Source organism: Leuciscus leuciscus (assembly GCF_965113295.1).
Source record: "Leuciscus leuciscus genome assembly, chromosome: 14".
Lineage (NCBI taxonomy): Eukaryota > Metazoa > Chordata > Actinopteri > Cypriniformes > Leuciscidae > Leuciscus > Leuciscus leuciscus.
Window position 1 is genome coordinate 313471 of NC_138738.1, and position 13447 is coordinate 326917.

At 42.2% G+C, this 13447-nt stretch overlaps 3 protein-coding genes across 10 annotated transcripts in view; 1 reads left to right on the top strand and 2 right to left on the bottom strand.

The window, feature by feature from the left end:
• kdm6al (lysine (K)-specific demethylase 6A, like) overlaps positions 1 to 806 on the bottom strand; it is a 62332-nt gene extending 61526 nt beyond the window's left edge. Inside the window, exons 1-2 of one of the 4 annotated variants that reach the window (XM_082189572.1) lie at positions 376 to 806; positions 192 to 255 (exon numbers count right to left, since the gene is read on the bottom strand). In XM_082189572.1, the coding sequence (XP_082045698.1) occupies positions 192 to 255; positions 376 to 533 (222 nt within the window). In that variant the 5' untranslated portion in view covers positions 534 to 806. The remainder of the gene's footprint in view (positions 1 to 191; positions 256 to 375) is intronic. The other 3 variants (XM_082189573.1, XM_082189574.1, XM_082189575.1) reach the window with 3 other exon arrangements.
• Positions 807 to 1411: 605 nt separating this feature from the next.
• On the top strand, positions 1412 to 8171 carry LOC309513646 (FUN14 domain-containing protein 1-like). The gene is made up of 5 exons (XM_082189585.1): positions 1412 to 1560; positions 2316 to 2472; positions 4581 to 4656; positions 5723 to 5851; positions 7688 to 8171. The coding sequence occupies exons 1-5, from the start codon at positions 1527 to 1529 to the stop codon at positions 7763 to 7765; spliced, it is 474 nt and encodes a 157-aa protein (XP_082045711.1). The 5' UTR covers positions 1412 to 1526; the 3' UTR covers positions 7766 to 8171.
• On the bottom strand, positions 2417 to 4574 carry LOC309513647 (uncharacterized protein). 5 transcript variants are annotated; one of them, XR_014211500.1, is made up of 2 exons: positions 2596 to 4574; positions 2417 to 2504 (listed from the first exon to the last, which is right to left on the bottom strand). XR_014211500.1 is itself a non-coding variant. In XM_082189588.1 (2 exons), the coding sequence occupies exon 2, from the start codon at positions 3165 to 3167 to the stop codon at positions 2733 to 2735; it is 435 nt and encodes a 144-aa protein (XP_082045714.1). In that variant the 5' UTR covers positions 3168 to 4281; positions 4338 to 4574; the 3' UTR covers positions 2482 to 2732. The 5 variants fall into 5 exon arrangements, 3 of the variants coding, with proteins under 3 accessions (XP_082045714.1, XP_082045712.1, XP_082045713.1); XR_014211501.1 differs by having other exon boundaries at positions 2420 to 2540; XM_082189588.1 differs by having other exon boundaries at positions 2482 to 4281; positions 4338 to 4574.
• Positions 8172 to 13447: the final 5276 nt, after the last annotated feature.

The window sequence follows — 13447 nt, forward strand, 5'->3', positions numbered from 1 at the left end:
GGTTCCAATCACAGACCCGCGCGGCTAAAGGCTCGCGAGCTCCAGCGCAGCGCGTTGACGGAACGCGTCGCACTCACTCCCTCACACCCAGACCGCGGGAAACCGTGTCACTCACTCGCTGTCATTTTGCACTGAGTGTATGTGTGTGTGTGAGTGTGTTGTGATGCGTTGATTTCAACGCGCGTCTTTACCTTGATGAGCAGGGCCTTCATGCTGGCGCCATCTTCATGAAGCCGCTGATATCCGAACAGAGAGCTGCGAACGAGACACAAACACACACACACAGGGCTCGGGATCAGCTCGCTTCCGAACACACACCCCACACCCCGAAACACCCCGAGCCGCTCGCGGGCTCCGTTAAGCGTTGGTTCAGACCTGTCGACGCGGGCGAGAGCGTCGCTCTCCTGCGCGCTCAGACGCGGTGAGTCCTCCTCGGGTTCACTCGCTTTTCCCGCCGCCATTTTCTTCTCCTCATCACCAGCAGCGCTGAGGCGTCGAGCGGCGACGGCGAGCGACGCGCGGCACGATTTCATGGAATCGCACCGGGAGAATGCGAGTTCCGTTCGTCCAAAAGCCACAATCAACGGAAACTTTTTCCCAGTAAAATGCGCTTCGGTTTCTAAGCCCCCTGACGAAGTGAGTTGCTCGTCTTCTCACATTGTTGTGTAGGAATAAACTGTGTGATGCGGCGGGTCAATGTTTATGCGTGACTTGCGGCCCGTGCACACTTTAAAAACGCGGAACGTATTAAAACAATCTAAAGTTGTGTCCGCCACCAGATTAAAGTTGTTGTAATTGTGTCACACAGGCGAACCCACGCCGTCGTCGTGACCACGCCCTCTCGGGCTTAGCAGCCAATCGCCGAGGAGAACGCGAGCGCGTCACTGGCCTTGTCCCAAAATGTTTTGGTTCTTCAATCCTTTCGGTAATTTTGTTTCCTGTAAAGATCGCTTGAATGCGCGACTCGAAGCTTTCAGCGTTTCACGCGATGTTTGGAAAAATGAGAGGATTGACTAAAACATGGGATAGCGAACAGCTAATTTGCGTTGTTATGAAATGCAAATAGAGAGGTGTGGTTTTCATGAAATGGGGAAATTGGAGTGACAGTTGTGCAGTTAAGGGTTAAAGCTTAGGCCGCTGTGGCTCAATCCTATTCCTATTTCCTCTAATGTTCACAGAAAATATGGGCGAAAATCTCAACGGTTACAGAGATGAACTGCATCCCATTACTAACCAACGCTTCCCATCCAGTATAGTCGTTTATTTATTTAGTGTTGCTAATTTGATATGAAATGCACTAAATACATAAAACATAAGAAAGAAATGAAATGTAGTAACACAAACTCATCAGTAGCTTGTATTCAGAATAAAACATTTCAGGAAATGCGTGTCTTATGGATATGAAAGCGCAGTAATAACCGGACATTGGCTACTGTATCATATTTGAAACATTGACGTGGCTGTAGGCGGCGCGCACGCACAGCTGTCAACATCACCTGACGCCATGACGTCACACATCACCCAAAATGGCGGAACAACAACATAAACAACACACAGAAGGTGAGTGTGAGAGTGTGAGAGTCTGCTGTCAGTAAATGATGGTCGAGTGTTCAGTGGCCGTCATTATATCTCATATCGAGCACATTATATGCCAACAAAAACCCTAACTGAGAATATGAGCTCGTTTCATCTGGTCCTTCTGTTGGGTTAATCTCATTTAAAAAGTCATTTTTCGCTGAAAGGCCTCATTTAACCTCAGTCAAATCATGTAGTGTCGTCAGGTTTTATATACTACAAACTAACAAAATCTTACTCCGTTTTTTGTCTTGTTTTCCAGGACAAATATTTGAAAGTTCTTAAATCAAGATACATTTACTGGAGAAGCAAATTGACTGAAGATGTGAAATCTGGTTAAAAAAATAAAATAAAATAAAAATTCATAAAAATGAAGTGAGTTTGTGCTTAAAACATCAACAAATATGACAATGGAGTCAGAAAAATAATAATGTTTTCCCTTCGAATCAAGTTTATTTTTCTGACCCCAATAGCAGATATTTGTTCTTGTACAATTCACTAACTCATTTTATGATTTTTTTTTTTAAACAGTAAACTAGATTTAATATCTTCATCAATAACAACCAGCAAAATACAGTTAAATGAACTGGGGTGTTCCTGCAGTCGTGTGTGTCATGTGACCCTCCATCAATATTCCTCATGCTGTATGGATATAATACTGCAGCTGCTTCAGATGAATAACAGCATCACACACTTCACCTTGAGCTGCTCTGTGTGTGTGTGTGTGTGTGTGTGTTCAGGACAGGACGATGAAGACGAGGCGTTCGAGATGCTGGATCTCAGCACATACGCTCGGGGTCACCAGTGGTGGAACACTGTGATCGGGAACAACTCCGGCCCGATGGCAGAGAAGTACTCTGTGGCCACTCAGATCATGATGGGCGGATTCACGGGCTGGTGCGTTCCCAGTACACACTGCTCTTCATCACCTCTCCTCGTTCCCAGTACACACTGCTCTTCATCACCTCTCCTCGTTCCCAGTACCTCTCCTCGTTCCCAGTACACACTGCTCTTTATCACCTCTCCTCGTTCCCAGTACACACTGCTCTTCATCACCTCTCGTTCCCAGTACACACTGCTCTTCATCACCTCTCCTCGTTCCCAGTACACACTGCGCTTCATCACCTCTCCTCGTTCCCAGTACACACTGCTCTTCATCACCTCTCCTCGTTCCCAGTACCTCTCCTCGTTCCCAGTACACACTGCTCTTTATCACCTCTCCTCGTTCCCAGTACACACTGCTCTTCATCACCTCTCGTTCCCAGTACACACTGCTCTTCATCACCTCTCCTCGTTCCCAGTACACACTGCGCTTCATCACCTCTCCTCGTTCCCAGTACACACTGCTCTTCATCACCTCTCGTTCCTAGTACACACTGCTCTTCATCCTCTCGTTCCCAGTACACACTGCTCTTCATCACCTCTCCTCGTTCCCAGTACACACTGCTCTTCATCACCTCTCGTTCCCAGTACACACTGCTCTTCATCACCTCTCCTCGTTCCCAGTACACACTGCTCTTCATCACCACTCGTTCCCAGTACACACTGCTCTTCATCACCTCTTCTCGTTCCCAGTACACACTGCACTTCATCACCACTCGTTCCTAGCACACACTGCTCTTCATCACCTCTCCTCGTTCCCAGTACACACTGCTCTTCATCACCTCTCGTTCCCAGTACACACTGCTCTTCATCACCTCTCCTCGTTCCCAGTACACACTGCTCTTCATCACCTCTCGTTCCCAGTACACACTGCTCTTCATCACCAGTTCATACATCTTGCCTTTAATATTGACGTCTGGAAGACCAACGAAAAACTTAAAGACGAACTATTCTGCTTTTCTCATGTTCATCAGTGTTTAGTGTGTGACGTTAGAGATGTGAGTGTAATGTCTTCACAGATGTAAAAGAAGTCCTGTGTGTGTGATGTTGCTGTTTGATCATGAAAACGCTCCAGTCCAGTTATTCTCTACATCAGTGTCAGTGTTCCTGAACTCCTGAAACGCCTCCAGTGTAGTCTCGAATTTCTCCCGGGAACGAACACGTCACAATATTCCTCATTATAATAATTAATGCTCAGAATAAAGGGGCGGGGCCTGGTTGAGTTAGTTAGTAGTGTGTTAAACTGGCGGTTATGGTAAGGGGCGGGACATTTCCCAAACACACTCAAAGCGCTCGACCAATCACAACACACTGCTCCAGCCGACCAATCAGAGCACAGTGTGCTTTTCAGAAGGCGGGGCTTCATAGAGACAGGAAGTAAACAGGAGTGTGTTTCCCGTACAGCGCTGTAACTCGCGGCTTCATTGCTATAGTACGATACATCGCTGAGAGAATACAACTAGCCAATCACGACTGTTTCCCGTATTGTCGTAAGTTGGTCGTTCAACCGTTGGTTAATGATGTCACGCAGGTGTTGAGTAATAACTACTGTTAATGAATCTGTTTGAGATCGAATTAATGCGAGATGTTTTGCTGTAAGTTAGACACGGCATCTGAGGAATATTCCTAATTTCTCTCAGTTATTTTGCTTCATTTCCAGATTCACTCATAGACTCGTTCTTACACTACAGCTCGTTCACACATGCACACTCTTCAACACCACGCTTTTTCAAATCTCCACAAACTAAAAGACGTAAATGACATTTGTATGTATTCTAAATAACAGATATAGATTGCACTGAATGTCAGGTTACACACACACAACTCTGCGATGCTGTTTGCGAATGTTCGTTAGAACGATGGTTTCGGGAAACACACACTCGCTGAACTGCTGATGACGACGGAACCTACGACTATAGTTGGCTAACGATGCTTTCGGGAAACCAGAGCGTTCCTGCCAGACTGAAGAGAGGAGCCACAGGGGAGAATATGAGGAATAATCAACATTCAAGCAGGAAAACCTGCTCTAGTAGAGCCTGAAACTACAGATAGACACTGTAAAAGGGGATAAAAGGTTTTCTTTATTCTTCATTGTTGTCTTTCCTCTCTCCTGCTTGTCTCAGGTGTGTGGGATACCTGTTCCAGCGAGTGGGAAAGATCACCGCTACTGCAGTCGGAGGAGGATTCCTGCTGTTACAGGCGAGAACCACAGTTACTGATCACTCTGATCACTACAGTTACTGATCACACTGATCACTCTGATCAACTACAGTTACTGATCACTCTGATCAACTACAGTTACTGATCACTCTGATCAACTACAGTTACTGATCACTACAGTTACTGATCACACTGATCACTCTGATCAACTACAGTTACTGATCACTCTGATCACTCTGATCAACTACAGTTACTGATCACTCTGATCACTCTGATCAACTACAGTTACTGATCACTCTGATCACTACAGTTACTGATCACACTGATCACTCTGATCAACCACAGTTACTGATCACTACAGTTACTGATCACACTGATCACTCTGATCAACTACAGTTACTGATCACTCTGATCAACTACAGTTACTGATCACTCTGATCACTCTGATCAACTACAGTTACTGATCACTCTGATCACTCTGATCAACTACAGTTACTGATCACTCTGATCACTCTGATCAACTACAGTTACTGATCACTCTGATCAACTACAGTTACTGATCACTCTGATCAACTACAGTTACTGATCACTACAGTTACTGATCACACTGATCACTCTGATCAACTACAGTTACTGATCACTCTGATCAACTACAGTTACTGATCACTACAGTTACTGATCACACTGATCACTCTGATCAACTACAGTTACTGATCACACTGATCACTCTGATCAACTACAGTTACTGATCACTCTGATCACTCTGATCAACTACAGTTACTGATCACTACAGTTACTGATCACTACAGTTACTGATCACACTGATCACTCTGATCAACTACAGTTACTGATCACACTGATCACTCTGATCAACTACAGTTACTGATCACACTGATCACTCTGATCAACTACAGTTACTGATCACTACAGTTACTGATCACACTGATCACTCTGATCAACTACAGTTACTGATCACACTGATCACTCTGATCAACTACAGTTACTGATCACACTGATCACTCTGATCAACTACAGTTACTGATCACTCTGATCAACTGGTGCTTCAGTGTGTTTAGCTGTGACTCACTGGGCTTTTGTCCCGCAGATCGCCAATCACAGCGGCTACGTCCAAGTGGACTGGAAGAAAGTGGAGAAAGATGTAAACAAAGCCAAGAGACGCCTGAAGAAAAAAGCTAATAAAGCCGCACCTGAGATCAACACGGTCATTGAGGAGGTGAAGACGCTTCATAGTTTCAGTAAAATAGACACGATAATGTATGCAAATCTGAGCTTCAAATAACAGGAATTCATTAAAATAATTAAATCTAGGACTTTAAAATGGATTTTTCCTCTTTTCATAGTTTAGTTCAGCTCTATAGTTCAGCTCTGTAGTTCAGCTCTGTAGTTCAGCTCTATAGTTCAGCTCTATAGTTCAGCTCTATAGTTTAGCTCTGTAGTTCAGCTCTATAGTTCAGCTCTATAGTTTAGCTCTGTAGTTCAGCTCTATAGTTTAGTTCAGCTCTATAGTTCAGCTCTATAGTTTAGCTCTATAGTTCAGCTCTATAGTTCAGCTCTATAGTTCAGCTCAATAGTTCAGCTCTATAGTTTAGCTCTGTAGTTCAGCTCTATAGTTCAGCTCTGTAGTTCAGCTCTGTAGTTCAGCTCTGTAGTTCAGCTCTATAGTTTAGCTCTGTAGTTCAGCTCTATAGTTCAGCTCTATAGTTTAGCTCTGTAGTTCAGCTCTATAGTTCAGCTCTATAGTTTAGCTCTATAGTTCAGCTCTATAGTTCAGCTCTGTAGTTCAGCTCTATAGTTCAGCTCTGTAGTTCAGCTCTATAGTTCAGCTCTGTAGTTCAGCTCTATAGTTCAGCTCTATAGTTCTGCTCTATAGTTCAGCTCTGTAGTTCAGCTCTGTAGTTCAGCTCTGTAGTTCAGCTCTATAGTTCAGCTCTATAGTTTAGCTCTGTAGTTCAGCTCTATAGTTTAGTTCAGCTCTATAGTTCAGCTCTGTAGTTCAGCTCTATAGTTCAGCTCTATAGTTCAGCTCTGTAGTTCAGCTCTATAGTTCAGCTCTATAGTTCAGCTCTATAGTTCAGCTCTGTAGTTCAGCTCTATAGTTCAGCTCTATAGTTCAGCTCTATAGTTCAGCTCTGTAGTTCAGCTCTGTAGTTCAGCTCTATAGTTCAGCTCTATAGTTCAGCTCTATAGTTTAGCTCTGTAGTTCAGCTCTATAGTTTAGTTCAGCTCTGTAGTTCAGCTCTGTAGTTCAGCTCTATAGTTCAGCTCTGTAGTTCAGCTCTGTAGTTCAGCTCTATAGTTCAGCTCTGTAGTTCAGCTCTATAGTTCAGCTCTGTAGTTCAGCTCTATAGTTCAGCTCTGTAGTTCAGCTCTGTAGTTCAGCTCTATAGTTCAGCTCTGTAGTTCAGCTCTATAGTTCAGCTCTGTAGTTCAGCTCTATAGTTCAGCTCTGTAGTTCAGCTCTGTAGTTCAGCTCTGTAGTTCAGCTCTATAGTTCAGCTCTATAGTTCAGCTCTATAGTTTAGTTCAGCTCTATAGTTCAGCTCTATAGTTCAGCTCTATAGTTTAGTTCAGCTCTATAGTTCAGCTCTATAGTTCAGCTCTGTAGTTCAGCTCTATAGTTCAGCTCTATAGTTCAGCTCTGTAGTTCAGCTCTATAGTTCAGCTCTATAGTTCAGCTCTGTAGTTCAGCTCTGTAGTTCAGCTCTATAGTTTAGCTCTGTAGTTCAGCTCTATAGTTTAGTTCAGCTCTATAGTTCAGCTCTATAGTTCAGCTCTGTAGTTCAGCTCTATAGTCCAGCTCTATAGTTCAGCTCTGTAGTTCAGCTCTATAGTTCAGCTCTGTAGTTAAGCTCTGTAGTTTAGTTCAGCTCTATAGTTCAGCTCTATAGTTTAGCTCTATAGTTTAGCTCTATTGTTCAGCTCTGTAGTTCAGCTCTATAGTTTAGTTCAGCTCTATAGTTCAGCTCTATACAGTGGTTATAAACTCACTCATGTGAATCTCTTCTGCCCTCTTCTGGTTATGAAACTTATAAACCTCCATGTTTTCCAGGCATCTGAATTTGTGAAGAAAAACATTGTGGTTTCCAGTGGATTTGTTGGCGGCTTCTTGCTAGGCCTCGCCTCTTGAGGCGACAGTGTTTCTGTGATGTCCCAGCATGCACCTCAGTGTGTGTGTGAGTCTGATGAACCCGGAGGTGAAAGTGAGCTTATTCTGTGCAGAACTGAACTCTATAAACTCCACCACTCGACAGTCTGTGTGTGTGTGTGTGTGTGTGTGTGTGTGTGTGTGTGTGTGTGTGTGTGTGTGTGTGTGTGTGTGTCTGTGTCTGTGTCTGTGTCTGTGTGTGTGTGTGTGTGTGTGTGTGTGTGTGTCTGTGTGTGTGCTTCTCTGTGAAAACTAACGGATGGGAAATTACTTTCCCGCTAACGCTTGTCCAGGTTAAGGTGATGTTGTTCTTGGTGAAGTTACTGTTGCATGTTTGTTTCTGTATGGGAACTGTTTACATTGTAAATAAAAATGACTCCTGATTCAACTTTGCGACGTATTGATTTTTTTGGTTGTTGTTTAATTTCAACAGTACTATTATATGATGGAATATCCGGTAGTTTGTTCACAAATTGCTTACCTATCTTTCCATTGGTCTTTTTCCAGCGGTGTAACTAAGGTCAGAGGTCATCAGAGGCTCAACGAATCCTCAGCTGGAAGAATACAAAATAATATATGTGTTTATCCATTTAGTGCACTTTACAATTATTAATATTCCATATATATATGTTCAATCATTTGAAGCTGAATGAGCAGTTCAGTCTTTGTGTTTGATGAATGTTGTCAGTAATAGTAATGCCTGCATTGGCCTTTATCTGTGTTTCTACTCTCTGCCTTATTTATCATTTCTCTTGCTGTCTCTCATCATCATGCTAAAATGGTTCAGACATAAAAGCTTATTACACTACAAGTTAATTTGATTGAATACATGATCCAAAAAAAAAAAATTACCATAAGAGGAAATAATTATTAGACCGTAATGCTATATCAGATGGGTTTACAATGATAATTTACAAAAGTAATTTTATATCATGCTATGCTACTCAATAGTTATCAAATGAATGTATGGTATTTATACTTCAAGGTGGTAAAGAATGGCAGGCTTACATGTAAACAACAAACAAACAAACATGTACTGATGATACACTATGATATGTCCAGAAAGCTGTGTTCTGTGTTCTTGTCTTTACCTGAGTTACTGCAGGTGTTCTTCATCAGAGGTAAACGACATATCTCAGGCTCGTCTTTAATGGGTTGTAGGGAAATAATACACTTTATCCAGTGCGTTTTGTACTTTTTGTGTGTGTGTAATAACAGATGTAGATTGTAGTGTTTACTAGTTTGTCAGATTCATTAGAACCGACTCAAACGAGTGAATCATTGGCCAGTCGGGCTTTGCAGTTTAAACAGCCGACAGAAAATATGAGGGATAATCAGTGAAATATTGAATATTGAGTACAAACTGGAGTCTCGCATCACATGTTTCAAGTTCGTTCACGCTCGTGCGTCGAAGAGCGCGCGCTTTTCCACGGTGAGAAAAGGCGTTTATTTCCCTTCAAGGGTGATTCTCCAACTACAGGCACTTTTGTGTCCTTGGCCTTTTTTTGTAAATAAATAAACAAACAAGTGCAAAAATAAACTGTCATTATGAAGTTCATGCTCCAACATCCTAGTAACCACCAAATCTTTCCCCTTTTTTCTTTTAAAAATGCTTTTGCATGGCTGTTTATTAGCAGATTTTGCAGTTTTATGCTTGTCCCCAACCCAGACTGGCCCTCTTTGAATGTTAGAAAATTATATTAAAGGATCGATTTAAAAATGTTTTTTAACATGTTTGTCTTAACGACAAATAAAATAATATCATACCATCGAAATTCCATATGTATATCATAATTTTAAACTATTTTTGGAATGAAATAAGTCTGTCCCCAGGTTTTCCATCATTTCCACCTCCATCAACAAAATCCACTTTAATAGATCCACCTTAAATATTTTATTTACTTGGTAATCATGGAAATAATAGTGAAAAGGACGTATTAGTTGAAGATGAAACTTCAGGCACATGTGCTCTTCAGCACAAGAAAATAAATCAAGGTAACTCAAGCTTTTATACAGAGTATTTTTATTCAGCGTCATTTCCACCTTGGCTGTAGTTCAGTTGAATTATGTACAACAAATATGAAAATAATGTATTTATGTTTATTACGAGTAAACAACATGCTAAGTCCATGCTAAGTCCTCCCTGACATGAGGGAGTGCTAATATTGCAGAAAAACTGCTAAAATGTCATTTCCACCTCCGTCATTTCCACCACTGAGAAATTAGAGGCGTAGCTTTGGACATGATATATGCTGTTTTTGTGCGCTATTTGCATGTTCTCATGACATATTTGTGCTTTTGGACTGAGAACTTTATATATCACCATTCCAGTACACTCTAAATGTATTTTTATTTATCTATATTTATATGAATGTTTTGAGCAGGTTTATATAATTTGCATATCATTTGTAATCATTATTTTTAAAACTATTAGGTATACTGTTCAACTCATATATGTTAAATAATAAAATACATGGTTAAAAATATTTTGGACTGGCAATTTAAGTAAAAATAAACAGAAACAATCTTTCCACCATAAACCGTCATTTCCACCACTTTCCACCACTACAGTTTTTAAGAAAAAAAATAAGAATAACCAATGATGTGGATCTAAAAGTATTTTAAATCAAGTAGTAATAGTTCATTACTTACAATATATGTGTGAGTGACTTAGAATAAACATAGACCTGAGCAAAAATGAGATACTGTAGGCAAAAATCCCAACTCGTGGCAACTCGTGGCATTTAGCAACTTTAAATAAATGCATTAAGGTCATGAAGTATTAAGATTTATTTTGTTACATGATTAGGTAGCCACTGATGTTGTTGACAGATACATATTCTTATATAACAGTTTTACAATATTATATTGTAATAAAATACATAAAATTGAAAAGTGGTGGAAATGACATCTTTATAAGCGCTCTACAGAAAAACTGTTAAAAATAATAATAATCCATGGAATTCTAAAACTGCCCACTGTTATATTGTGTTAGAAGACAAATGAATGAAGCTAGGAAGATTGTTTTAAGAGTGTTTTAAGAGAGTGAATTTTCCATAAACTCACAGTGCCAAAAGTGCTCCTAGTTGGAGAATCACCCTCAAATGACATCAATCAAGTTCAAAACAAATCAAATTACATTAATTCTAAAGTTACCAAAGTAATATAACTATATCATAACTGTGAAATGAAGGTTACCAATAGCTTTGGTAGACAGACAGCTGATGGACCATCGACTTCCAGAGTATTTATTTTCCTGTAATGTGAGTGAATGGGGTCCAACACCGTCTGGTTACAGGCATCCTTCAGAATATCCTCTTGTGTGTTCAGCGGAAGACAGAAACCCATGCAGGACTGAAACTACTCGAGGGTGAGTAAATGATGACAGAATTAAACATTTTAAGTGAACTGTTCCTTTAAGGGAATCTTCCTCTGACTGATTTAAAATCGTAATATTGGCCACCCCTGAAATAAGTCATAAAACATGAACATTTCCCGAGAAGTTGAATATGCCCAACTTATTCTGTAAAAGATATAAAACATAAATATAAATTCTGTAAAACAGTCGCATCACTTCCGGCTCAGATCTTAAGATGCTTTCAGAGATGATGAACGTCCATCACGACGCAGATTTATATCTGAAAGTTTTCTATTTTTTTTCTCACCGGAGAAGGCAGAAGCACAAACACCCTTCACTCAAGCAGGAGCACAGAGACTCGGGATTAAAGAGACTTTGGGAAAAGTGGAAGTACGGACTACATTGTTTTACTCAAGTGAAAGGTAAGTGTGTCCTCTGCCGTGTACTGGAGTAACTAGCCGCCTCTACTGCCTGCTTCAGTGCCACGCTGCTAACTGGACCTTATACAAAAAACGTACATTTCAAATTCTGTTCGCTAATAAAAATGTATCCAGGCTGAACCACCGTTAGACCGGGTCAGTGGCGGTCTACATTACACCCTGGGCGAGACCCCCTTAGAGCGCCCCCCCAAAGCATGTTTTGCAGTGTAATAACTGAACTTGTAACAGTTTCGTTGCAAAGCACAATATTATGGTGAAATTAGATCTCGTGTTTGAGTTAAAACCGAATTATTGTTAAGCATAGCAAGAATCATAGCAAAAAGGCTAACAAATAAGAGTTATACGCACCAATTAATATTGCCCCTTCATTCATGACATGGATACCGTAATCATATAGAGTAAACATAGTTGCATTGCATACCTTTATCTTTCGCTCGTTTCTAAATTGGGCACCTGATGGCTTTGACCTTTCTTGTCCATCTCTTATTTGGCCCTCGACATCGACAATCAACAGATCCCCTGATCCCCCCCCATACCAACTGTCACTCACGCTCACGAGTCACGACCAGAAGTCAAGACTAAACCAGTTCACCTTGGTGGTGGTGACCAAGTAATCGTTTTGTATTCCCTATTTTTATTAGCCATTCAGACCATTCAGAAAAACAAAAATGTGCAGGAAATATAGAGGCCCGTATTTATAATATTATGAATGAAATGTGCGTTATCTGGAAGAAAGTCGAGGTGTGACTGACTTAGAGAACTATATGTGTGTGTGTGTGTGTGTGTGTGTGTGTGTGTGTGTGTGTGTCCCCCTGTCTCTCACCTGAGTGTGTGTGTGTGTCCCTCTGTCTCTCACCTGAGTGTGTGTGTGTGTGTGTGTGTGTGTCCCCCTGTCTCTCACCTGAGTGTGTGTGTGTGTGTGTGTGTGTGTGTGTGTGTGTGTGTCCCTCTGTCTCTCACCTGAGTGTGTGTGTGTGTGTGTCCCTCTGTCTCTCACCTGAGTGTGTGTGTGTGTGTCCCTCTGTCTCTCACCTGAGTGTGTGTGTGTGTGTCCCCCTGTCTCTCACCTGAGTGTGTGTGTGTGTGTGTGTGTGTGTGTCCCTCTGTCTCTCACCTGAGTGTGTGTGTGTGTGTCCCCCTGTCTCTCACCTGAGTGTGTGTGTGTGTGTGTGTGTGTGTGTGTGTCCCTCTGTCTCTCACCTGAGTGTGTGTGTGTGTGTGTCCCTCTGTCTCTCACCTGAGTGTGTGTGTGTGTGTGTCCCCCTGTCTCTCACCTGAGTGTGTGTGTGTGTGTGTGTGTGTGTGTGTCCCTCTGTCTCTCACCTGAGTGTGTGTGTGTGTGTCCCCCTGTCTCTCACCTGAGTGTGTGTGTGTGTGTGTGTGTGTCCCTCTGTCTCTCACCTGAGTGTGTGTGTGTGTGTGTGTGTCCCTCACCTGAGTGTGTGTGTGTGTGTGTCCCTCTGTCTCTCACCTGAGTGTGTGTGTGTGTGTGTGTCCCTCACCTGAGTGTGTGTGTGTGTCCCTCTGTCTCTCACCTGAGTGTGTGTGTGTGTGTGTCCCCCTGTCTCTCACCTGAGTGTGTGTGTGTGTGTGTGTGTGTGTGTGTGTGTGTCCCTCTGTCTCTCACCTGAGAGTGTGTGTGTGTGTGTGTCCCTCTGTCTCTCACCTGAGTGTGTGTGTGTGTGTGTCCCTCTGTCTCTCACCCGAGTGTGTGTGTGTCCCTCTGTCTCTCACCTGAGAGTGTGTGTGTGTGTGTGTCCCTCTGTCTCTCACCTGAGTGTGTGTGTGTGTGTGTGTGTGTGTGTGTGTCCCTGTCTCTCACCTGAGTGTGTGTGTGTGTGTGTGTCCCTCTGTCTCTCACCTGAG